The 26,973-nt window shown below is 40.5% G+C and overlaps 1 protein-coding gene across 1 annotated transcript; it reads left to right on the top strand.

The window, feature by feature from the left end:
* The first annotated feature begins 1,065 nt into the window (after positions 1-1,065).
* Positions 1,066-25,257, top strand: LOC144643442 (protein D2-like). Its single transcript, XM_078502698.1, has 4 exons — positions 1,066-1,405; positions 23,116-23,220; positions 24,020-24,065; positions 24,749-25,257. The coding sequence occupies exons 1-4, from the start codon at positions 1,142-1,144 to the stop codon at positions 24,937-24,939; spliced, it is 606 nt and encodes a 201-aa protein (XP_078358824.1). The 5' UTR covers positions 1,066-1,141; the 3' UTR covers positions 24,940-25,257.
* The last annotated feature ends 1,716 nt before the right edge of the window (positions 25,258-26,973 follow it).

Raw genomic sequence — 26,973 nt, forward strand, 5'->3', positions numbered from 1 at the left:
TGATGACCATGAAAACTCGGATGCAGAGGTTTCCTATTTTATTTCATGTGTTTTTTTTTTTTTTTCATGTGTTTTTTTTTATGGGTATGGTGCTCCGCTCTGCGGCCCTTACGGGCCGCTAAGGAGCTCCGCTATAAAAGGACTAAAAGTAATAGCAAAAGGTACACAAAAAGACAAGCGATCAACTGTTTCTCCAAGATGGCGCCGTTTCAAAAAGTAGTCGACTGGAAATAAGTTGGGTATATGATATGAATTTTATGAGTCGTTAATGGTCTCAATGGTTATAAAGTAAAAAACCCACCTCGAACCCTCGACATGTTTGACGGTAAATAAAATAATTCTGTGTAATAAAACGACAGAAAAAATTGTCACCGGCTTAAAGAAATTATTCAAACTCGATCTGGACACTTCTGTGCCATATGACGGTCTTCTTTTGATAGCTTTTCTGGCAGTGACAAAATTTACCTTTTCTTTCGTTTTAAAAATGGTTACTTTACTATTACATTTTCAAAAATCAATAAAAAAAACACCTTTATAATTTACGGTGTTCGTAACTCTAAAAAATGCAGGTTTTGACGCTTGTACAAGTTGAAAATAATCGCATTACCTCGTCGCAGATCGATGCCGTTAAATTAATTTTTAAAACGGACCGTCCAAACTGAATACAAAAGCTTTATTTCTCACATGATAACACGTTTCGAAAAGATATTTGAATAAAATATAAATAAAGTAAGGGTTCGTGTGAATGTAGTTCAGCTTAAAAAAATCTCATTCTTGTCTAAACGTTAGGGGTTGTTAGGAGATTTCGGTGTTCTCGAATTACGTAGCCTGTAATTTAAAATTATTTTTATCAGGGCATATAAAGTTTCGTGCGCAAAATAACGTAGAAGAGGGTCACGTAGCGAAACAATCTGTCAAGCCGAAACACGAAACTTCAATATATCGAATTAATTTTGCGAAACACGTAATTCAAAGTACGCAACTGGACGAAAATCCTGCGCAACAGATGGCACTATGACGTCATGGCAGATTGAGAGGAAGTGCACAAGTATATACAGGGAACAAGGAAACCTGGGAACGAGAAATTTTTTGTTCAACCGAGGGGAGGCTCGAGAATCGTTTGTCTTCTTGTCACGTGGTTATGTTTGAAGAAAAGATGGCGTTTTGTGGACGTGTGGTGTTTATCCAGGTGTTTATCGTTTTGGTTTTGGGGCTCTCGTATGTTAAATCGGATCTCTCTTTGATTTTGGAAACATGCGAGGAATGGGAGCGTGATTCAGCCCCTGACAGTTTCGAGGATGTGAATTTTGGTGGGAAATATTTACTCACGAAGTCTGACTGTGGTCAAGAAGTTGAGTTAGACAAATTCACAGACGATGTTCCCACTGTAAAATATCCAAAAGCGGTAAGGATTTTACCTTAAACTTGATTAGGAGTTGTAAGCTTATGTAAAGCTGAAAGCTACAACGGCTGAAAGGTCCTTTTCCAACATTAAACTCGATTTAATTTGTTTCCAGTCTAAACGTATAAACTTAAAAAACAAAATTTTTTGTTTAGAATTGTTGTATAAAATAGCTAAATTGTAGTTCCTTTTTATTGTAAATAGCCAAAATTTAAGGGCGTTTATTAATTTTATAATTTATTTTTATTAACTTTATTAGAGGGCTTGATTGATAGACCTTATGGGGCTTTGCATGAGGGCAAGTTGGCAAGATTGTGGAGGGGGTGGGGTGGGGTTACAGTAAATTATAAGCAAAAAATAAATAATCAATAAAAAAACAGGGTGAATTAGGGCCTGTTTACATGGAGGGAGGGTGCCCCGGCTAACCGAGTTACCCGGCTAGAAGGGATGAAACATAGCCCGCCTTTACATGCAGAATTCACAACCCTTCTACCCGAGATGAGACAGCGTCATTGAAGCGTGACACGGCGTGGGAAAACAATGCAGCTCCAAAAGATTGAAGAAAAATATGACTTTTAGTCTTCAAACTTATTTTAATTTGATGTACAAGTTCTCAGAAATTTACTGCGTTCATTTTTGACGAAATTCAATCGAAATTCAACAGTATTTGGCCGCCAAATTGAAATTAAATTTGTTGTTTCGTGAATTAGGATAATCATTCCCACGAAAATTTCGAACTAATTAGCAGTTGCTCAAAGAAATATTTCCAGCCGACTGATAAAACTAATTTTGATCAAATAGCACTGTTTGGGTCCAGAATTTATACGTTTTATGCCATTAACTTCAAATTTAGTTTAAAAACACGCGCGAAAACTTATCCCGGCAAGCCGGGATAGCTCGGGCATAACCGTTTACATGGCAAAAAGCTTTCCCGCCCAGAAGGGTGCCCCGGGCAAGTAGACCGAGTGCCCTGGCAAGGCGGGTTACCCTTCTAGCATGTAAAGGCTTCAATACATTTTCTTAGGAAACGTATGAAAAGTTGGCTCGCCCAGGGTAGCTCGGTTAGCCGGGTAACTCGGTTAGCCGGGGCACCCGCCTTCCGTGTAAACAGGCCCTTACTGGGGGGATGTGACATTTTTCCTTACCAAGGAAGGGGGTTGGGTAATGTTTAAAAGCCACTCCAAGTGATTTTGCTGCACTTGTAAATAAAAGCCCCCTTATCGTGGTTTTATACGATGTCATCTTGATGGGAAGCAGGGCCTGAACAATCGATGACAATCAATGAAAATCAATGTCAATTAATCAATAGTTGATATTAGTTAATTAATATTAATAATTAATGGACAATTAATTGCACAGGTTAGTTTTATCCAGTTCATCGATAATCAATGAGAATCGATCGATTAAACAACACTGATTTTCAATGATTACCAATACAGTAAAAACCCACGAGTAAGAACCTAACATTTAAGAACATGTTAGGATAATATTTGCAAATTAGACGCCCTTTTTTCGACTTTTTTTGCTTGTTTACAAGTGAAAGTAGGAGAATAGCAGTTATGTGGGGCAAAATTTGGAACCACATTCCTGTTAACTTTTAATTTCTCAAGGGATTTCTTTCCGCTGTGGGTGATCACTTGCGATCTCGTGGAAAAAACGTGACTTGTCACATTTACAAACGTTATATAACAATTTTAAAAGTGACATGTCAGCTTTCTTATCTCAACGCACGTGTGTCTGAAAGGCGATCTATAAAAAGCGTCGCACAAACAATGGATTGCGTAACTAACGCTAAAACACGAATAAATAATCACTAGCACTTACATCGTTTAATCAAAGATCTCTTCGAGATATCGACTTTTTTTGCATGAAGTTAGTATGAGTAGAAGGTTTATCCTGGGCATTGTTGTTCGAACATATCATGGAAGAATTCAAACGTCTTTCAGTTCAAGCATTTTTTTATTTTCGCGGAGTAAATGCTGTACTTGTCAGTCGCGACGGCTGGGTGCTTTGCGACTCATATACTTTGGCTTGGTAAAAAAGGTAAACTTTGACGTTTGCCTTTAACATGTTTAACCGAAATAGTTGTTTCCTTTCGAGTTAGAAAAAATTCTACTCGGCTTAATGCAAAAAAATAACGCCTGATCGCAGGTTAGGTTACGCACGACAGAGTTACCTTTTGTCTCGTCACGCAATCTTAACCCCACATTGAGAAGTAAATTTTCGTTTGGATATTACCAAAAGCCGCTTCTCCTCGTTATTCTTTACCTTACGGCTACACATCCCATTTCTAACGACTACATTTCCAGCAAAACAGTTGCTGTTTATTTTTCTAATGGCGATGCATTAACTTCTGAACGGAAGAAACGTTTAACGTTTACTGCTTCCACCGGAAGTAATTTCACAACAGGCTACAAAACCGACACTTAAAAGAAGACCACCAGCTGCAAGTCTACAATGTACAAGACCAGTTTCCTGTTTTAAAGAAATGCCGCACGAAGTTGGACTGTTTAATTTACAAAATGCTCTTTATTAGAAACATAAAGCCGAAACTTAACACGCAATCAGATTCCGTGCGTGCTAAACTGTTTATTTAAAATCTTAATAAGCTAATATATTATCACACCCTAGATCACTATATAAGCCTGAACTCCGTATTATAATTTTAACTTGATAATGATGACATGGCGTCATCGAAACGTCATTCTATTTTCCTATCGCTTATTTTTCTTCTCAAATGTTTCACAAAACATTTTGTTATTCGAAAGCTACAAAAACACTTATAAATATCACTTAACACATTTAATGATGTTGCAATTAGCGAAGCGCACTAATGACGTCACAGAATTTGACCCCCGGTGTGAGTCAAAATTCGGACAAACAAACCGCTCTGTAAGAGCAATGTCCCGGGGGGGGGACTCCCATATGAAACGGACGGGGATGCTCGTCGGAAATTTTGAAAAGAACCCCTAAAAGAGACCAATCTGGGTGTGGCTCAAGCCTTTCTTGACCCCTAAAAGATACCAAAAACTAAGAATGGAGTTTATATTTGTATATTTCTTCGTGTGTAACCCTAAACGAGACCATTATGGCTAAAAATACTGGCGTTTTGGGCGTTTTTCCCGGAACACCCTAAGCGAGACCAAAAGTCCGAAATTTACACCCCTAAGCGAGACGACGAGCATCCCTGTCACTTTCATATGCGAGTCCCCCCCCCCCCCCCCCGGGAGCAATGTATGGTTGGCGGGCACTTTGGAGGCATATTTAGCGATTGTTTCACAAAACCATGGCCAGATTGGCTCGAACTTCGGAAAGCCTTACCTGTGCAACGTAGAAAGCTCAAACCGTGGTTTGAAACAAAAGGTTTGTCAAACAGAGCGATTATTCAATAAATGTGTAAAATGTTTTACTCTCAGTTATTGAATGGATTATAAAGGCCCAATTTGCTGCCGGGATTTGCTGAAAGAAAACATTTATTTTTATGAGAAATGCAAAACGTTTACACTGTTCTTAGTGGCACATTTTGCAACACAACAGAGCTAACCTCAGATTTATGCCACCACAAAATTACACAAAGAAACGCTCGTCCGATCGGTCCCCTTGCCTGACCCGAATATTTAAAGAGGTCAATTTCGTTACACAATTGTCGCGGCAAATACTATTTAATATACACTGTTCGAGCTAGGCAGCTGTAGCACACACATGAGAGTTACCGGTTGTGGCACAACTTGCAAAAAAAACCGCTCGGGCTCGCCTGGCTCGCTGGCTCGCCAGTCTCGCCTCGCTATTTTTTGCAAGTTGTGTCCACAACCGGTAACTCTCATGTGTGTGGGGTCGCAATGCCAAAACTCTCATGTGTGTGGGGCCCGCAAGGCCAGCCCTCTTGTGTGCGGGGCTCGCAAGGCCAACCCTGTGCTAGGAATAAATATCAATTGAACAAATATTTTTAAGGTATATACACCGAAAAATGGCTGCCGCAAGATATTCGTCAGAAGTTTTGCAAGCTATGATGGAGGAAAACCTCCGTGAATTTCAAGAAAACCCCCAAAGAAATTTAACTTTTTTATTGGCCCACACCGATTTTAACGAATGGCTCCGTGTATGGAAAATGAACATACCGGAAGCTAACGAAAACAACAAAGATCTTTACACTTTTGCAAGAAAAAACAAAAAAAAGTTTTATGAGCTTTTGGTAAGCGAAATTGATGACTTACAAAATTTAAAAGCAAGCTTTGGACTTGAAGTCAAATTTTCAAAACAAATAGACGGTGAGACGCAACACATGGAACACTATTTCAGAGAAAGTGAACCACACCTTTTTTTAAAAAACGACAAAGACCAAATAAAAAAAGAGTTTGACAAATTTATTGACAAAGCAAAGGGAGAAATTGAGGGTTGGTCAGAGAACGGCTCTGGGTGGGCCATTGAAAGAATAACAAATGCGTACATCAACGTTGCGCGTTATCAGCCATTGAGAGGAGGAACTTATTTGCCTTTGCCCCCAAAGTTGGCAAACAAGAAAGCAATTATTAACGTGCAAAACAGGGATAACGAATGTTTGAAATGGGCTTTGAGAGCTGCATTATTTCCGCCAAGAGATGGGAAAAATCCGCAAAGAACAAGCAGATACCCAGTTGACGACGGAATAAACTACAATGGAATCGATTTTCCAACGCCACTAAAGCAGATTGACAGGCTTGAGGCGCAAAATAAAAACCTTGCAATAAATGTGCTTGGGTGGGACTCAGAAGACGAATGTGTGATACCTTTAAGATTAAGCGAAAAAGAAAATAGCATTCCCCGTATATTTCTTATGTTGATTGAGTCAGGATTAACACAGCACTACTGTTTTATAAAAAGAGTAAGTGCTTTGTTACATGACCAAACCGGAGATCAGCATAAAAAACACTTTTGCATGATGTGCTTGACAGGTTTTACAAGAGAAGACTTGCTCGAAAAGCACAAAAAATATTGCAATGGCGCTAAAGGCAGACCAACAAGAATCGAAATGCCGGAGAAGGGGAAAAACACTCTTTCTTTTAAAAACTACCACAAACAAATGAAAGCGCCTTACCAAATTTACGCCGACTTGGAAGCACTGCTAAGGCCAATAGAAGGGTGTAAACGTGAAACGGCCGAGGAGCGCCAGAAAAGAAAAGACCTTGGTGAAGAAGTGAAAGACATGAAGCCGAGTTACACAGACAAAACAGAACAGCACGAGGCATGCGGATTTGCTTACACAGTTGTAAGGAGTGATGGTGAACACGAAAAAACATTTGTGTACAGAGGACAAAACGCCGTTGAAGTATTTTTGAACTGTCTTTTAAGTGAAGAAAGAAAAATAAGATATGAATTGTCAAAGCCAAAACCTCTTGTGATGACGGCAAAAGACTGGGTAAACTTCAAAAATGCAACCAATTGCCACATTTGCGAAGAAACGCTAATGAAACAAAACTTTTTGGACTCTTTGCCAGTTTGGATTGGAAACAAAAACGAGCTTAATTACTTTGGGCAGATGCACAAAAAATGTTATTACAGAAAGGAAAAAGAGGTAAAAAACCTGGATACCGAAACCCACTATAAGCTAAAAAAGCTTGAAAAAGAAACACACAAATTAGCAGCGAAAAACCAAAAAAACTGCTTAGCGTGCCACAAGCCGCTTATCCAGCCGAACTACAAGGATGTGGTAAAAGACCATTGCCACATAACAGGCAAGTTTCGAGGAGCCGCACACAACATTTGTAACTTTATGATGCGATTAGATCCGAAAAAGGTCCAAATACCAGTTGCATTTCACAACCTGAGGGGTTATGATGCGCACCATTTAATGCAGTCAATTTCAAAGATTTCAAAAGAGGCACAGAAAGAAGTAAAATGTGTTGCAAACAACATGGAAAAATACATCACATTTTCACTTGGCAAACTGCGTTTTATAGACAGCTTAAACTTTCTTAAAGGAAGTCTTGATTCACTTGTAAAAGCGATGCCGAAGGAGGAATTAAATATAACAAAATCTAATTCAACACAGTCGTCTGATGAAAGTTTTGAACTTCTTTGCAAAAAGGGAATCTATCCTTACGAATACATGGACTCATGGGAAAGATTTAGCGAAACAAGTTTGCCTGAAAAAGAAAAGTTTTACAGCAAACTTAATGATGAGAACATAACGGATAAAGAGTACGAACACGCGCAAAACGTGTGGGAAACCTTTGGCTGCCAGACCCTGGGCGACTACCACGATTTGTACGTTAAGACTGACGTGACCCTGTTAGCCGACGTCTTTGAAAGCTTCCGAAAACTCTGTCTTGAGAAGTACGGGTTGGATCCCGCGAATTATTACACGACGCCAGGCCTTGCTTGGGACGCACTCTTGAAAAAGACAGGCGTGGAGCTTGAGTTACTTACAGACTATGAAATGCATCTTTTTGTCGAAAGGGGAATAAGAGGCGGGATTTCGATGGTAAGCAAGAGGTATGCAAAGGCGAACAACCCTTATGTTGAGGGATTTGACCCGAGCCAGCCAAAAAAATACATAACGTACCTCGATGCGAATAACCTTTACGGGTGGGCAATGAGCAAGCCGCTTCCAAAAAGTGGATTTAGATGGAAAAAGGTTATGCCAACAGAAAAAGAAATAACGACAAAAAAAGAGTATGCAAAAGCTGGATGGATTTTAGAGGTGGACTTGGAATACCCGAAAGAGCTGCATGACGCCCACAACAGCTATCCATTAGCACCAGAGAAAAAGAAAATAAACAAAGAAATGTTTTCGCCTTACCAAAACAAAACAATAAAAAATCTTGATTTGCACCCGCCAGACACCGAAAAGCTTGTTTTAACTCTTGAAGACAAAACCAATTACGTCGTGCATTACCGAAACTTGCAGTTTTATCTAAAACAGGGAATGAAACTCAAAAAAGTGCACAGGGTCTTAGAGTTTGAACAAGAGGCGTGGATGGAGCCGTACATCCGGATGAACACAGAATTCCGAAAAGAAGCGAAAAGCGTCTTTGAAAAGAACTTTTACAAGCTAATGAATAACTCAGTTTTTGGAAAAACAATGGAAAACTTGAGAAACCGTGTAGACATAAGAATAGTGCGCAGTGACGAAAAAAAGAAAATAAGAAAATTAGTTGCAAGCCCATTGTATTCAAGGCATGTGATGTTTTCAAACGATCTGGTTGGAATAGACATGCGAAAAAGTAAGCTTTTTCTTAATAAACCGGTCTACACAGGCATGACCATCCTTGACGTAAGCAAGCTATGCATGTATGACTTCTTTTACAACCATCTGAAAAAGGAGTACGGAGAGCGTTGCGAGCTTTTGTATACAGACACAGACAGCCTTTTGCTTGAGATAGAAACAGAAGACGTTTACGCGGACATGGCAAAAAACATTGACAAGTACGACACAAGCGACTACCCAGAAGAGCATTCACTTCATTCAAACGAAAACAAAAAGGTGTTGGGAAAAATGAAAGACGAATGCGCAGGAAAACTAATTTCAGAGTGTGTTTGTTTGAGGCCAAAAATGTATTCAATAATGACAGAAGACAAAAAAAATATAAAAAAAGCAAAGGGGGTAAAAGAGTGTGTGACAAAGAATAAGATAGATCATGAAAACTTCAAAGATACACTTTTTCAAAACAAGGAAAGCTTTCACGAAATGCACATGCTAAGAAGCTATGCCCACGAGTTGTGTTCGATAGTGGTGAACAAAAAATCGCTATCCTCCTTTGACTCAAAGCGATGGATAGCGGATGATGGGATACATACAAATGCTTACGGGTATAAGTTTTGCGAAACAAAGCCTACATAAACATAACGTTTATAGCTTTTCTGAGCCCAAGGGGCTCAAGCACTAAGTGCTTGGTGGTAACTGTGTATTTGGAGGAATAACAAGCAATTCTTCACGCACGAAGCCGCGCTTTGGACCATCGTGCAAGTAATAAAGAACTGGCTGATTAGGTTTAGTAACAGACCTTTCAATGCTGTAGACTTTTAATGACCAAATCGGATCTGTGGCCCTTTTTACGCCGCCTTCCAGCTCGCCAGGTTGGTAGAGAAAGCGCACATTAACGAGAGAGGGGAGTTTTTTTTTCTTTTTTGCCAACAGGTCTTGTATATTTTGAGGACGGTTTTGACGAAACAGCCTTTTCTTTGATTGCAGTAGCAGGTTTCTTACCAGTAAGACTGGTTACTTCGTTGTTCAGAGCGGCAACAACTTCGGGAAGCCTTTTTACCCACGCTGTCGACCGCTGGCCAGATGGCAGGGTCATCTCGACACCGTACTGATAACCAAACAGGCGCCCTGCCAGTGTTTGATTAAAACGTTCAACAATAGCTTGATCTCTGTGAATGTTAACACGCCCGCGTCTAATATAGGTTTTGTGATTTTCCATTTCTTTAGTAACAGATCCCATGAATTCGCGACCAGGGTCAACTTGCAGCATCTGTGGCCATTTTAGTGCACTTCGCCTGTAAATTGTCTGAAAACCTTTTGCAACCTCAGTTGAATCTTTGGAGGTCAAAGGCTCGGCCTCTTTGAAACGGCTGGCAACGTCAACAACAGTCAGCGCGTATTTGTAAACTTTTCGCCCTCGCGGCAGTTTGTCGTGTGGCAGAAAAAGAAGGTCCGCCTGGTGGACCGCGTTTGGAGAAGAAACATCGAATTCTGGGCGAGGAACGTATCGTGGTGCCGGAAGGTAGATCTGCCAAAGCGCCTGCTTAACTAGCCACTTTTTTGCGGCATCTTCGGAAACCTTGGCAGCCTCGGCTAATTTTTTTATCGCAGCAATTCCCTTCCAGTAGCCCTGGGGGCTATAGTAGACTTTCGAGATTTTCTTCGAAAAGTTTTGCTCCGCAAAAATCTTTGCATCCATGCGTATACAAGAAAAAAAAAGAAACGTTTAAAGAAACCGAAAGGCAGCGTACCCAAGAGCAAGAGCGCCTGCGCCAACAAACATCAGTTCACCTTGTTTCTGCTGCTCGCTTGGCTGATAAAAATCAGAGAACTTGGGTTCTTTCGGAGGAATCATTTGTTTGTCAGGATGTGCCTGGTTGTAGAGTTTGAAAGCGTAGTCTGTGTTCGTAAAGTTTTGTTTCGCTTGCTGTTTGATCTCATTGTTGGTTTCGATCCAGTCGAGAAGCTTCGTGCGGTCGCGAGAGTACTTCGCGTAAGCTGCCTGGTAAGCCTCGAGAGCTTTGTCGTGTCTTTCTTTTTCTTTCAAAGCGGCGTCATCTCCGCCACCCAAAGCTCGAGCAAGATAGTTGCCGCCAATGAAAGCAGCAGCGTTCAAGATAGCTCCGCCAGCCATAATCGCGACGCTTGCCATTTTGTTATTATACTATTCTAATTTTTTTTTAATTGGTTGGGAGAATTTTCTGGTCCTCGAGATACTGTTTAAGTGCAACGCTGCCAGCCATGACGGCTGTGAACTTTACATAGTTCATAAAACTGCTGCTTGGGTCGGATGTGAAGTTTTCTTTTACAACTTTTTTTGCAGCCCAGCCGATTCCGGCGGCGAGACCTGTAATGGTGGCGGCATCCATGAGCGTTTTCACGAGCTTGTTGTCGGACATGGCGGTTCAGTATAAAATAATAAAAAATATTCAATTGAAAAATTTTTTTGTTTATTCTTCACCGTTTTGCGAAGCAAAGTTTGCAACTTCTTCACCAGATTCAACTTCTTTTGTTTTTTTTATACCTCTTTTAAAAATTGTATCCTCATCCTTTTGCACCCGAATAGCGGTTTTAACGCAAGTTTTGGAAAATTCAAACCAAAGTAATGCAATACCAGCCATAGCTGCACCTTTAACAAGGTTGTCAAGAATAAAACCAAGGGACATTGTCGGTATAATAAATGAAAAATAAATGTTCAAAAGAAATTTTTTAATCCATCGGACGGATTCCTCTTTGTTTGCGAGGTCTAATGGCATTTTGGATTGTCGAAGGCGTGTCTGAAGAACGCGTTGCAACCCTTCCAATACTTTCTGCTGTAACTGGTGTGTCATCAGTTATAAGAGTTGGCGGAGCTTTAAATGTTGGACTTCTTTTTTCGTTTATAAAGCCTTTTATGTCTTCGCGTTTCACATAAGTTGTAACGATTGCACCGCCGATACCAAGCAAAGATATCCATTGATTTGTGGTGAGACCGCTTGATTGCGGCTGAGCCTCGGGCGGAGCTGGTTACGTTACGTCCGGTGGTGTTGCATTTCGCTTTGCAGCAGCAGATTTCTTTTCCTTTTCTTTTGCAATTATTGCAGCAGCCTCGACAGCAGCTTTTTTCTGTGCTTCACGAGCCTGTTTTGTTTTTTCAGCTGCAAGCTTGCCAGCAGCCACTCGCTTTGGATTTTTGGCAGGCTTTGTTGCTGGAGTTGTTGAAGTAACTTGTTTCTGTTCTTCTTGAGCGATCGGAGTTTGTTCGAGCTCGGCCATTTATAATAAAAAAAAATAATATTTAAATAGAAAATTGCTCAGCAAGATTTTTTGCTAAGCAATTGCTAAGCATTGTTCAGTAATTACTTAGCATTTTCTTAGCATTGCTCAGAAAAATCTTCAGTAGTGTTTGTGTCCGCATCTTTGGAAGCACCTTCGGTTTCGCACAGCGAAGTGTGCGACTTTGTAGCTTCGTTTAAAACAATGTGCTTTGTTGTGATGAGCGCAGCATTTGCAACGGCAAGAAAGCGGCCGCATTTCAAAGCCAGACCGCCTGCCAAAGTGGACAGCTCTTTGCTGATGATGTAGTCGTTTTTGAGTTCCTTCTGATAATCATTGACGTCCTTGATATTTACGGCCATACCAACGACTTTAGTAACAAGAAAAATAAAGCTGTCAATCAAGCTGTCGGTTGTTTTGGATCCAACGTATGCCTCATATCTCTTTAAGTACTTTTCAACTTCTTTATCTGTCAAGCGCTTCACCTGCTCGTGTGTCAGTTGCACACCGATTGCTTCTTTGGCTTTTCCTGTTGAAACAAGGATTGCAAGCTGTTCACGCAAAGCAGGAATGTCAGGGCCTTGAATGAGTGCCATAGCGCTTTCTGTACTTTCTGGTTCAGCTCCTAGCAGTTCCATTACGGAAGCTAATTCTTGTTCACTTGCAGCGCCCTTGACGCTCTCGGGAGGAGAAGTTGCGAATGGGTCAGCCATTTATTACTCTAAAAAATATGTTCAATAAGAAAATTTTGTGCCGTAAGGGTGGCGATGAGAAATGACAAGATGCGAAAACTTATTTTTTTTTAGCTTTAAAATGATTTCTTTGTAATCCTCATGGGCAAGTTCGCCAGCGTAATCCTCAAAGATTGCCTTCGTGGTCTTGGCAGAGGGGGTGTAAAAGAAAACGATTGCCGCAACATTTTCGCGGAATGAGGATGTTATGCTTGTCAATTTTTGAGTTAACACCCATATGCTCAAGCCTGCGTGGCGAGCAGAGAAAGCAAGATTCACCAACTCCCCTGTTCTTCCTTTTACATCTTTCGAAGCAGCACAGTCGTCGAGGATGATAAGCGTGTTCGTACCCTCAAAAAGAAATCTTGAAAGCCTTAACCAAGATTCCACCTCGTGCTGCTCGCAAATGAAAACAAAAAATCGAATATCTTCCTCAGCAAAGCGATAATAAGTCTTGTTGTGCTCGAAAGTCGGGCAGATGAGCACGATGTAGTCAAACTTGCCTCGGAAAGGGCCACAAAGCTGATTGACCACGTATCTTGTTTTTCCTGAGTTCGTTGGTCCCACAATGAGGGCGTTGAAGGGTATATTGGCAGGATCCATCTTCGTTCGTATATGTACCTAAGGTACACTTTTTCAAAGAAAAAATTATAAAAGCACAGATTCTAACTGCCTGCCAAGTATATTCATTTGGGCGTCGCTGATTACGTAAATGTGGCAGTTCAAATTACCTGAGCCGCTTGCTTTCCTCTCTAGCTCAAGCTGGACACCGTCCTTGGTGTTCACAAGGCGCGTGCCGCTTCCGTGCATCGAGTGGTCAGCCATGGAACGCAGATCAATAAGAAGGCCAAACTTGTCTTCTGTGTAAAACTTTTGCAGAGTCATGTGCTGCGTTTTATTTTTTTCTTTCATGTAGAATCTTTTAACTTCTCCCCAAATGTCCATTCCTTCGATGCCGTTGTTGTACAGCATGTTTGGCGAGCCGTTGACAGTGATGCTTACTTTTGTAAGGTCCGGGTTAATGTACTTTTCCGAGCTCCTTGCACCTTTGTTATATTGCTCAATAAATAGGAGCAAGATACCTTTCATGGACCTCCTCTGCGGGTTGACCCTTAGATTCAGACGTGTGTCGGAGCCTTTTGCAAAAGTCACCACTTTAACACGCTGGATGTGGTCGTAAGCGAACTCTTTGCCGCCCGAATAAGCGCTGAACGCTTCATCTGCAATTTCCTCGCTTCTTATCATCTCGTACTCCAGCTGGATGTTTGTCAACTTGTATTTTAGTTTTGTTGTATCTGAGCCTCTGACCACATGTTCGGCTGCCGCGAGCTTCAGTTCGAACACAAGATCGTTGTATAGTGCCTGAGGATAAAATGCCCCATGGTCAGTTAAAATCTGGTGATCCAGGCGGATGCGGTATTTATTTCCATATATCTCATTCAGCTTTTTTTCTGCGTCCACACCTGAAGTTTTCTTATCGCCAGCATTTGAGCGAATTTTGTTAAGGTCCTCGCTCTGAATGCCCTCTGGCACCCTGTCGTCGCGCTCCTCCTGCGAAAGGAAAAAATCCTCAAATATTTTGTAGATGTCATAGCCAACCGTGTCCTGCACGACGGTGCCTTCGTACTTTACAACAAAATCGTCGACCAGAGCTCGGCTGACGTTGTCAACCAGAAAGTTGTTGGCATGGCCTCCGCTCAAGTCGATGTTGAAGCGCAGCGCCAGCGAGCCGGGCACAATGACCTCGTTTTCGTTCAGCTTGGGCACTGAAACATACAACGTTTCCTCTGGATTGGCTTCTGTGCGGTCAAAAGTGATTCGTTTTACAGCGCGCTCGGCTTTCAGTGCGCCGAGTATTTTCTCTGTGCGTCCCGGTCGAAGGTTTTCTTGAACAGCAGCCATCTCTCGATTGGTTTTATTGTTAAATTGAAAAGTTTAATTTGAAAATATATATAAATTACGTGATGGCGGAAGGTGGTGGTGAGTTTGGATACGAGGACCATGATTTGGACCGAGATCTTGACCACAACAGTGATAACGATGATGAAGAGGAACAAGAGGTCGACACAACCCGACCATTTCAGCCCGGGGAGGCATCCACACCCTACCATGGGGGTGAACAACATGAAATGCAAACGATGCAGCACGAACAGAGCGGGCTGCCAGACACATCCTACGAAGAAACACCTTTTTTGGGAAGCTTTATTCATCAAGATGACAAACCGGCAATGATTGACAGAGCTAAAGATTTTATCAAAAGAAAATTCCCCAAAGTGAACTTCGCAAAATTAGGCCCAATAGGTTTTAGCAAAAAGAGTGGCAATGAAACTACAATTGTATCCTTTGGATCAAAAGGTGGCGAGACCGAAATTTTCAAAAAAGACGGAACTGGCCTTCTCAAAAAATTCACAAACAAGTTTAAAGCCCCCCTTGGGCCAGAAGCGGAATCTCTGATTGCTCAAGACAATGAAGAAATAAGAGAAATGAGACCAAGATTAAGAGAAGCTGAAAGTCAAATACAACAGGCAGAAACAATTGACATGCAGAAAGAAAAAGCCACCCAAGAAGTAGAAGATTTCAGAATAAGAATCGAGCGAATAGATGCCAAGATGGAACAACTTGGGTCAAATGTTGAAAATGAATCAGAATTGCGCAGACTTAAGCAACTGAAAAAAAATCTTGAAAAGGATTTTGAAAACAAAAAAAAAGAAGTTGCTGCTCTTGAAAAACAAGTTAAGCAAATAGCAAAAGAAAAAACACGAGTCGACCAACTAAGGGCAGGCATCGCTGCCAAAGAGAGCGAAAGAAACACTTTGCAAGAAAGGCTCAACGACACAAGAGCGTTGGATGATCTTAAAGAGCAAGAAGATGAGCTCAAGCGCCAAAACGAGGAAGATCAAGCTGTTATAGAGGATGAGAATGCATCCCCCACTAACAAACAAGCTGCGGAAGAAAGAGTTGCAGAAAGAACCGAGGAGCTCGGGCGTTTGCAAACGCAGATTGCAGAAAGAGAAAGGGCGCTTCCACTTCGTGAGAGGATCAAAGAGATCTTCAAAAAATATGGCGTGACAGTAACAGCAATACTTCTTGCTGCTGGTGTCACGATTGGTTCTGTAATTGGTGCCATTACAAACTCTTTGAAGGCCACCGGCAAAGCGTTGGGGAAAGGCCTAAGTGATATTGGCTCAAAGGTAGCATCAGCTCTGCCTGGTCTCATTGGCTCGATTGCGAAATTTCTTTTCAAAACCGCTGGTCAAGTAATTGGATTTCTTGCAGAGCACACCTGGCTGCTTATCCTTGCTGTGGTTGCTTTTCTTGTTGAAAAATACATCAAAAAGAGACGTTAGCGCATAAGGGTGTAGAGCAAAGCTGCTGCTCCAACCGCGCCAACAGCGACAGTTGCTTTGTTTATTTCGTGTGAATCATTGGCTACGGCCTTCGTAGGTTTAGCGCTTTGCGCGTTGCCGTCCTTTGGACGGGGACCGTAAAGGTCCCTAGCTGGTGTTTCAGCAGCGCTTGCGGCGGGTGCCCAATTTTTTTTTGCTGTGGCGCTCTTGTGTATAGGATTTGAAGGGTGGCTGTTTGGTGGGTTGATTTTTGATTTTCCTCCGGCCATCAGTTTAAGAGCTGCTTTTTTTGTAGCTTTATTAACCTCATCATTCACTCCTAATTTCATCCCAACAACAGCCTGCTTAAGCTGGTTATTGTAACCAACAACGCTTTCTGTGTTTATCACCATACGAGCGGGCATCAGCCAGGCACCTGGGCAGACTGCAAGGTTAAGCCGAACCTTAGCTTCGTCGATGGCTAGTTGGTATCTTTGGACCGACTTTGCCAGATCAGGTTGCCTTATAGCGTCTTCAACCAACACGAGGAACTCACTTTGCGCTTCCTTTGCACGGCCGCCTGTTCCAAGTATGCTACTTCGAACGTTCACCTGCGAACCGAGAATACAGTAGACAAAAGCCTCTATCGACTGGTTTACTCTCGACAAACCTGCCTGAGTAAGCCCTTCAGTGCCGTTAGGACAAAACCAGTCTGCCTGTGCATATGCAGCGTCGTCTGGCTCGATGTATTGAATCAAGTTACCTTTGCTTGCAGTTCCACCTTCATCCGAAAATTTATCGTAATCGGGGTATTTTGCTCCAGTTTTGTTTGGTCCAATGTTAGTAATCCAGATATAAACGTTACCAAGTCCGTGGTTTGCGCCTGTTGTGAAACGGAAATCGCTTGACGGGTCGACACCGAACTCAGCGCATATTCTTTTGTAAGAAGCCACGTCGTACTTGTTGTCGAACTGGCTAAAAGTGGGGTCGCCTGGCAAGGCGCTTACGCTCTGAATTCCCCCCATCTGAAACAATATTCGCCTTATCGTGAAATAAACGTGAAAAAGATAAAAATTACGCACAATCGGTGGCAAGCTAAGAGCTGAGTGCTCTTCATCGAAAATATCTCGACTTATACCGCAGCCTGTTGTCGCGCACCATACCGCAAAGTTAAGTTGCTGTGGCCAATAGCCCATATTTTGGCTAGCAAGCCACCTTTTTGACTCTTTTCCTGATGTATGCTTCAGTTTTGTTTTTTGAAAAATCTCTCTTAATTTCGTTGTGAAATATTGGTCTGGTGTGACGTAGATGTTGATTTTGCTGTTAAATATTTTTTTCAAACTCGGTGCGGCTTCGTGAAATCCAACCGCGGGAATTGGCAAAGATGAGCCTTTTGCGCCGCTTGGTGACAGCTGTTGTGGAAAACCGCCTGAAATTTGATTCACCCCCAGTGCTTTTTTCATCTCTGGGCTCCAATATTTGCTGTCAGAGCCAAAAACATTTATCAAATGGCCTTGCCCTGCCTTGTAATAAATGTCTGCCGTTGCTGTGTGGTTGTACGCGAACTCAACCTGTGCAACAAATTTTGTTCGGTCAGCGTTTGGATATTTTGCAAGAAAAGGTTTCCATGCATTGTCTTTTGCCGCTTTAGAAATTGTAGTTGCTTCTGGGGTTTTCATCCACTTCATAAAACCTCTTGTTTTTGCATCCATGGTCCTCTTTTATATTAAACATTTTTTATTTTTATTTAATATAAAAATGGTTGTGCTGACTGTTACCACAAAAGAAAATCCGAACACTGTTTATTTTGACCAGCCTATTCCAAAACCAAGCTATATCCGGCTTTTAAGTTGTTCTCTTTACAACAGCTGGAATAGTTTGGAAAAGGATGGAATAGTTTTTTATAAACAAGTGAACAAGGAAGAGAAGGCGCGTTATATACGGCAAGGAAACTTCTCACTCGATGACATTGGGAGTATTTTTGAAAAAGGATTTCCAGAGAAAAACATGTTTTCTGTAACAAAAGGCATTGCAGGTCGTTCATTGATAATAAAAGCAAAAGAGCCCAATTTAAAAGCTTTTGGACTGAACGAAAGTCTTATTAAGTTCTTTAATTTGCCTGGGTTTGAGAATTACGCAAGTATTGAAAAGGAATTTTTTGAAACAATTGAGGTAAATAATGTTTCAAATCCTAAAAATTACTTCATCAACTGTGACCTTATCGACAAGCAACAAAGCTTGCTAAATGGTAAGCCATCAAGCCTTTTAGCGTTTTTTGACATACGTGGAAAACCGTATGAAAAAGTTTATTACCAAAATACACATTTTAACGTCTTGCGCGACGTTTCTGCTGAAGAAAATGTATCATCTCTGACTCTTTCGATTAGAGATGAGAATGGAAAGCCATTCGATTTTAACGGCACAAATCTTACATATGAGTTGGAATTGAATTAAATTAAATACAAAAATAACTTTTATGTATACGAGACCATGTCATCTGCTAATGTTCTCCCGAGTGCCCCTGCTTATGGTGATCGCGAAGAAACACAACTTTATCCAAGCCTCCCAACAAATGCCGAGAATTTTCGGCTGACTGAAATAAGTAAAATTGAAAAAGAAATATCCGCTGAAGCTGAGCATTACAGGCTTGTGTTAAAAAAATATAAAAAAGTCCGGAAAGTTATTCACTATTCCGTGGTCTGTCTTGGCGCCGTGACGGCAGCTCTGTCTTCTGGAGCTGTTGCGACTTCACTTACTGGTGTTGGAATTGTTATCGGCGTGCCTGTTGCAGCAGTAGCAGGTATATCTGGCGCAGCTTCCACTGGCCTGTCAGTTATCAACAAAAAGCTTGAACGTAAAGTTAATAAGCACTCAAGAATCCTCGCTCTGGCTGTTGCAAAACATGACTCGATAAACAGCTCTGTCTCACAAGCTCTGAATGATAATCTTGTTTCTGACAAAGAGTTTCAACTGATCACACGAGAAATGCAAAATTATCGCCAACTTAAAGATACTTTACGCTCAAACTTTGCAAAAAAACAAACAAATTCACTCCAGCCAGACATCGGAAAAATTCGGGAAGAAATCAAGAGAGAAGAACGCAAAAGATTGGAAAAAAAACTTCTCGAAAGTGCCACCGACATTTCGAAATAAAATTTCAGTCCAATAAAACATTTTTTCATTTTATAAAAGAATGATTGTCTGCGCTCATCTTGTCTTTTACTTTGTGTTTGAATATTTCACGCCCGAGTGTCAAAAAAATATTCGATACATAACCCGCGATGTTGTTAATTGCCTGAACGAGGCAAAATAAAAGGTTACAGCGCACTTAAAGTGACTTTCAGCCGAGTCGAAAGGATTAAATCTGAGTGTGCAAAAAATACAATTAAGTTGAAGCGAACAGCGAGAAATTGCGTGACCCACAGCGGCATGCAAATTTTTTTGTGTGTTTGCGTGCGTGGGTGTACAAAGTCGGCCCGAGCGGTTTTTTTTGCAAGTTGTGCCACAACCGGTAACTCTCATGTGTGTGTAGCTGCAGTCTGTAATAGTAATGGGGATAAATAATAGCTTTATTTAAATCAAACCCGCCCTCAATTCCATTAGAAAGGCGTTTGAATAGCATAATATTTTCGCCCTCTATCTATCATGTGTCGAAACAGATCGGATGGCCGGCGATCAGTGCCGTCAAATTCGGGAAGAATTCTGAACTTCTTGCAACCGACGATCTTTCCGGTGCCTGAATGAAGCAAACATACAAGTGCTATCCTTCGCAATTATATAATTCGATAGTAATTCGCATTCGGCAGCCTGGATAATTTTGCAGTGGAAATCAAGGTGTCATTACCGGATCTTCGACTAATAAATTCAATTTTGGGCCATTTTTTGGATACCTTCAATCTGTTTTTCACTTACTAAAGCAAAAATGTTTGAAATCTATCATTTTTCGAGCCTTTCGAGAATCTCGGCCTCAAATTGTGCCTTTCTCGCCCTTTTTTTCTTGTCAAGAATGCGTCCCCTCCATACAAAACCTTTGCCAAAACTAAAATTGTTGTCCGACTCACGACTCACTGTGGTGAAATCTATTTTTAGTAATTAGTGCGCTTTGCTAGATGATGTTGCAATTCTTAAATTGTGCAACTCAGCAGAAATAATCAATTGTCACGAAATGAGTTCCCTTTGGTTAACTATTAGCAACGTTTTAGTGTGTTCGTACAGATCGTGCGGGTAATGTTTGACCTCCTGACCTCTTTCAGTGCTTTGGCTAAATTAAAGGCACGGCGCCGCACAGTAAAATCTTTAGAAAAGCAGTCACTTGAGAAACACACAAGTCGTGTTTGCGTTAGTCACGGAACGAACGTGACTTGAAATTTCCTTTACCACGTCATCTTTTGCTTTTCAAAACCACAAGCCTAGCCGGAAAAATGCCTGCTTACGCATGCGAATATTTATTTTGTTCCGAATGTTCAATAAAATAACCCAAACCAGTTCATTTAAAAGAAAGCCAAATCACGCCAAAATAAAGAGTAGACTATAAAGGCTATCCCATTGTGTTTCTCCGTTTAGCGTCTTCCGACAAGCTTTTGGTAATTCCCCTGGCGCGATGACCTGTATCCCGTGCTTTGACACATTCTTGCTGAGCTTGCAACTTACGTTTCGATAACGTTTCGATTCTCAAAATACCGTAAACTCAAAACAAAAATTGGGATATCCAGAAAATAAGTCGTTGTTTTGCAATATTTAACACGTTCCGGGTAAATTGTACGACTTGTACTCGCTCCGAGCCAAACGCTTGAGTAAGGACCTGTTTACAAGGAGGCGGGTAACCCTAGCACATAGGGTTACCCTAGCACCTAGGGTTACCCTAGCGCTCCCACATTTCTTCTTTTTTTCATCGACGAGTTTACAAGGCGCTAGGGTTACCCTAGCAGCTAGGGTAACCCTAGCTGAGTGCTAGGGTTACCCTAGCTGCTAGGGTAACCTTAGCGCCTTGTAAACGCTCTGCTAGGGATAACTCGCCTACCCCGGGACAACTTTATTTTGGCTCCAAAAAGCTAAATATGTTTAAAAATACCGACAAAAACAGCGAATTGTGACCAAGAAACATCGTGTTCATTCACAATTTGTCGTACTTTTGCACTGGAACGGAATTATTTTCGAATAACAGTTTCTAACGACAAAATTTTACAAGGTTAACTGAAGCGTAACCGGTGTAAGTTGACCCGGGTAAGTAGGGTTACACTACCTGCGAATTTTGCTTGTAAACCCGGGCTATCTTCTAACCCTCTTGCTAGGGTAACCCTAGCACCTAGGGTTACCCTACCTGCTTGTAAACAGGCCCTAACACAACAATAAATATTTCACACAAACAGAGCGCAGAATATTCAAACTGAAAATAGGTGAATGATTATTTATAGCTACAAGCGAGAGATCAGGTGACATGGGTCTGACGTAGTGGTAGTTTTAAATAGCTTGGACATGTCCAAGTGGTCTTTGTTTTCGCTATGTGATTTTAGGTTAAATTAATATTAGCGCCTAAAGACTTGTACTAGTAAAAATTGCGTTCTTAATCGTTTTAAACTTCGCTGCCTTCGAGCGCTGAACCCCTTACATTCTTAATTGGTTATGTGACGTAAGATTTGGGCTACTCACGTTTTTGATTCTTATATAATGTTTGTAAATTTGACAAGTCACGTTTTTTCTACAAGAACGGAAGTGCTGAAGCACAACTATAGAGTGACACTTTACAAGTCACGCGCTTTGATCACCCACAGCGGAAAGTATTCCCTTGAGAAATTAAAACAGTCCCTTGAGAGTTAACAAGAATGCAATCCCTTCCGGTTTAGATTTTAGCCTATGTAAACGCTATTCTCCTACTTTTTGCTTGTAAACAAGCAAAAAAAGTCGAAAAAAATTAGAAACGCCAAAAATAAACCATACCAAAAAACTCGCTCTTTTTAAAGATATTATTGAAGTTAAAACAAATGCAAGAGATTGGGGTTTCTTTTAGCTTAGGAGCGGTTAAAAATTAGGCCAAATTTGGTCGCTACAAGCGCCATTCTATTTCTTCATCAGCCTAGGTCGTTAGGGACGTGACCTCGCGTTGACAGCAATGTTGCATGAATCAGCTTTACAACATGCGATCGTGTCTACGCAGTTTGAGTGGAATTTCAGTCAAAGACAGCAAAATTCTTTCGTATTTCATCTTCAAATATAATTCGAAAGCATTCACTGTATATATGGCTTTTGTTTAATCCTTCTTAAGCCCACAAAGAAGCTGTCTTGATATCCGACCCTCGCAGAGCCCAGACAAAACGCAGCTTGAGTGTATTGATTTGTTTACGCCGCAATTATATGCCCAATGTTTTCTCCGACAGTAGTCGGAAATATCCGTATTTTTTTCGTGCTTTTTCGTGGAGCAATCGTAATGATACGGCCTTCAACACATTGAACAGTGGTCTACCTATAACAATTCAAATATGGCGTCACAAAAACAAAGCGTCAAACGCATATTTTGCTGTTTCATTTGCTAATTTCGCTGCCGTAATCGACTGCCTAAAAGGTCCTTGCAGATCTCGGTGAAATGTGCACTGTTTATTTGTGTAATGTTGAGGAATATGTGTATAAATACCTGGTGCGGACGAGCCATTTTTGACAAAATTATATGGCTGCATTTCCTCCGCAAAGTTAGGAAATTGTTAACTGAACTAAACTTCAAAGCAACTGTAATGATAAGTTCGAAGAACAATGCTCAGGATCAACCTTCGACTCATACTTCATGCAAAAAAGTCGGTATCTCGAAGAGACTTTGATTATAAGAACGTATTTAGCCTCAAAATTGATTTAGCAACAGGTTCTTTGCGGGTTTTTAAGTGAATCCATAACAGTCATATGGAGCAGTTTTCCATTCAGATGATAGTTTCTTCAAGCTCTGAAGCAGTCTTTAAGTAGTCGCCAGGGTGGCAACTTGTTCTACAATTTAGTCACCAGCTCCAGAGTTTTAGTTGCCATGGTGACTAAAATGGTTGCAACTTGGAGGGTTGTGACATGACAACAAAGTGAAATTATTTCCTCAGTATCTTCCCAGTAAAAACAATGTCTCTCTTTCTCTCATGGTTGGGATGAAAAATCCTTGCTGATGTATAGAGGTCATGACAAATGAAGGATCGACTGTATTGTTTTAAATAAATTTTCATTTGTATTTTTTAAAATTCATTTAAGGAATCTGGTAAGAAGTATTTAATAGCAATGGTGGACCCTGATGCACCCTCTAAAGACAACGCAAAGTGTCGAAGTTGGCTGCATTGGATTGTTGGCAACATCAAAGTTAGTGAAGTTATTGTATCAATAATGAAAGACTAATCTACCATAAAAAAATGTTGTCTTCCTAGAATAGAACATATCGATCATATTTTTCAATACTGGACTGGAACAAGCTTTCAATGGACACTAATGTGGAGGAATATCATTTAAAAGAGCTTCTCATTTGCATTTAAAAGGAATTTTGCATTAGCTTCCATTGCAAGTTAGCTATAGTCCAATACAGAGGTTTAATACAAATATAGTGCTCTTAAGACTGTAGGGGGTCCCTTTCAAAATTCACTCAAAATGCCATGAGTATACTACCTATCTTGAAAGATTACATGACTGTACAAAATACAGAGTATCTCTTAAGTCAGTCAAATTGCTATGTATTATAAAACCTCTTGTAAATGACCAGGTTTTTTAGGCAACCGTGACCTCTTGCTTGCTTGTGTTTACATGAGTGTTTACATTTTCCCTCATTTTAAACCTCTAGTAAGTGATTGCTCCATACCATATTCAAGTTATTGGCTGCAAGTTCACTGTTTTTTTTTTTTTAAATTAAAATCTTTAAATAACTTTACTCAACACGAGAGGGTTGTCCATTGCCATCATCAAAAGCATCCTCAAGTTTGGCGTATAACATAGAAATCCTGCTATATTCATTGTTTTTTGGTTCAGAACTCTCAGATCAACCTCGATTCTTTTCAAAAACTTTGTGATCATAATTATTTTTTTACTGCAGAAAGGGGGGTACTGGCTAAAGACTACATTTAACTGTAAGTTTTGTCGTTGTTAACAATGCGGTGTTATTTTGCTTCAGGGAGATGACCTGGAAGAAGGAAATAACTCTGGTGATACTTTTACAGGTAGACCTGATAGAGGGTCCCCAATAGGTTTTTCGGGATCCGGGATTTGGCTTATTCAAAGGTCGAGATCTGGGATCTAAGATGGATAGAGAGCAAGATTCAGGATTGAAATTATGAACAGTTCACATGAATTGGTGATTTTATGAGGTGGAATTCGGGAAATATTACTTAAAAGAATCAAGATCAGGAAAGTCCCTTGAAAGTTACTTGTATAGAAAATCAAGTTGTTATCTTCGTTAACGCCGCATAAAGCTGCACAAAGTGTTTTATTATGACTTACATGAGTCACCTGGTTTTCCACGTGCCAGTTACATGGAAAGAAAGATATAAGCTTATTGTTGGAGATGAATAGGCTTCAAAAGATTCGAGGGAAAATTTTAGCCGAGATGGCGGGATCCGAAAACCCAATTAGGGACCCTCATGATACATATGTATGGGGGGGGGGGGGGGGGTGGTACTCATGTGTAATAGTGACAGGGAGGGCAAAGGACTTTATCCATGGGGTTTGAAATTTTGTGGTGACTTTTTTCTGATTGACAGATTTTGGTTAAGGACTTTTTTTGGTTTGGCAAAACCAATATAATGGGATTTTATGAAATGAATTGGTATTTAAAGTCGACTGCCAGTATTTGAAATATTGGTAACTTGTTTTGGCTGAAAAAGTGTTACATATCTTTTTGCAGATTACAATCCACCGACTCCACCAGAAGGGTCTGGTCCCCACAGGTACTTCTTGTTTGTCTTTGAACAAGATCAAGAGTTGGACAGTGATGCCAAAGTGGACAAACGTTGCCACTTTTCGATTGATGATTATAAAGAGAAATATGGGTTGAAACAGGTGGCTATGAACATGTTTAAAACAGAAAATAAGTGAAATTAAGAAAAAAAAATGTCAACAAGTAGAATGATATTTTGTAAACGTAGGGTAAAAAAGTACTAGGGAGATGGCCTGGTTAAAAAGTTTCACTATAAGTGGAAGAAAGAAGGTATAATGCATAATATATTAATAAAAGTTGGTTGTGAATATGTCATAAAGCCAGAGGAATGACTTGTCCACTAAGTGGATTTAACTTAATTTTGTAAATTTTTGTCAGGAGATGCATGTACATGTATTTTCCCTAGAAAAAGTTTTGACATGTATCTGTATGCAATACGTGTTATTCCATGAAATAAAAATATATTTTAGATTATACTGAGTTGTCCAACATATTCTTGAGGTATTCTTCTTATTAATGTACAGTCAACTCTCACCTTGCGGACACCCCGCCATTGCGGACACTTGCTATTACAGACAAAATCCAGATTCACTGGACAGTGATTTATTCCATGGACAGTGTCATCCACCTTTTGAAAAACTGGTACCTGAAGTTGGAATCGCCTTACAGTATCAGATTACTAACATACTGCTTAGTAGCTTTTGAATGGCCACACACTCTACTGGTATAGCCATACCAGCAGGGTTTGTACTCATTTGAGGTTTTGAAATTCCATGACTTTCCATGTCTTTTTCCATGACTTTTCAAAGTGTTCCATTGCTTTTTTCACGATCCCATAATACACTTTTTTTACCCCCAAAAAATTTTGCATAAGCATTGTTTTCAAGTTCTCTTGGTATGATTGGACGTCATTGTAAATCCCAAGAGAAATTGAAAACAATGCATATGACCATCAAATTTGTTGAAATATAAAAATAACCTCTTACAACAGCGAAGGAACAATTCAAGTACACACCAAATACAAAAGAAGGTCAGATGGCTAAAAGCGACGAAGATTAAAACAGATTCCGATATGGGGTTTTGAGATATTAGGGACTTTAAGATACCTGGACGGCTGACCTCGAGGACGGTAGAATTTCGCGAGGAGGACTGGGCCGATGTCGACGTTCTTGGCGGGAACTTTCAACGTTAAGAGCCGGCGTGTGTGAACGGAGGACGGCTTCGTTAGTGGATCAATAATTCCTTAGCCCAAAACATGCGAAGAAAAAAATGTGGCGCTTCTAGCCCAAAGTCTGGGACCAGAAAGCACTATTTTCCTTCACAGGGTACAAATTCCAAGTGAAATTTTTGTAGAAACACAAGCAAGAAAGTTCATAATTTCACGCATGTGGCTTCGCCATCAGCGTTTATGCAAAGCACTGCAAATATATTCGCAACCGCAAATAAAACTTGACTTCTTAACTTTTTATCAGCACCAAACCAAGAATACCATGAAGGACCACCTAACAAAGTAACAGAATTAAAAACTGAGATTTTTAAACAAAATCATACAAAAAGCACTCCAGTTCACTGGTGGACGGCAAAACTCTACTTCTCACGTCCTCGACAACAGCTGGACGGAGCTGGACGGCAATGTGCGTGGAGCGGGCATGCGCAATATAGGCTACATGCGAAAAATTATTTCCGGTCAGTCGTCCTCAAGGTCAGCCGTCCAGGTATCTTAAAGTCCCTATTGTTGGGCTGAACAGTTTTCAGTTTATCTTATTTGCTTGTAACTTTAAATTATAACATCCAGGAGACACATTTGGTTGCAGTGAACATATGGATTTGTCATTTAGGTCCATAGAAGTAATTTATTGCAATTAAAATAAGCATTTGGCAAAACTTAATAAAATAAACGTAACTCAGCCGTGACACAGTCCCTTTAACAAGATGTATTATGGGAACAGTGAAAACAGCAAATGACCTAAATTTGACCATTTTGGAAACTTTCAAAAATTATCTTAATTTTGGGTAGGTTTTTACCTTTTTCTTCACAAAAAATAACCTGCCTAATTATTTTGTACAATCAATACCTCTTTCCATGACCCATACTGAAATTCCATGACTTTCCAGGCCTAGAAAATAAAATTCTAAAATTCCATGACTTTCCAGGTTTTCCATGACCCGTACAAACCCTGTTACCATCCATG

This window comes from Oculina patagonica, chromosome 2 (genome assembly GCF_052425735.1).
Source record: "Oculina patagonica isolate OP01 chromosome 2, crgOcupat, whole genome shotgun sequence".
NCBI lineage: Eukaryota > Metazoa > Cnidaria > Anthozoa > Scleractinia > Oculinidae > Oculina > Oculina patagonica.

What these genes read in the sequence shown, in the direction of transcription:
- LOC144643442 (XM_078502698.1), top strand. Translation starts at nt 1,142, where the DNA reads ATGTTTGAAGAAAAGATGGCGTTTTGTGGACGTGTGGTGTTTATCCAG. An exon ending in CTGTAAAATATCCAAAAGCG is followed by an intron (nt 1,406 to 23,115) that starts GTAAGGATTTTA and finishes AATTCATTTAAG; the next exon opens with GAATCTGGTAAGAAGTATTT. An exon ending in GGATTGTTGGCAACATCAAA is followed by an intron (nt 23,221 to 24,019) that starts GTTAGTGAAGTT and finishes ATTTTGCTTCAG; the next exon opens with GGAGATGACCTGGAAGAAGG.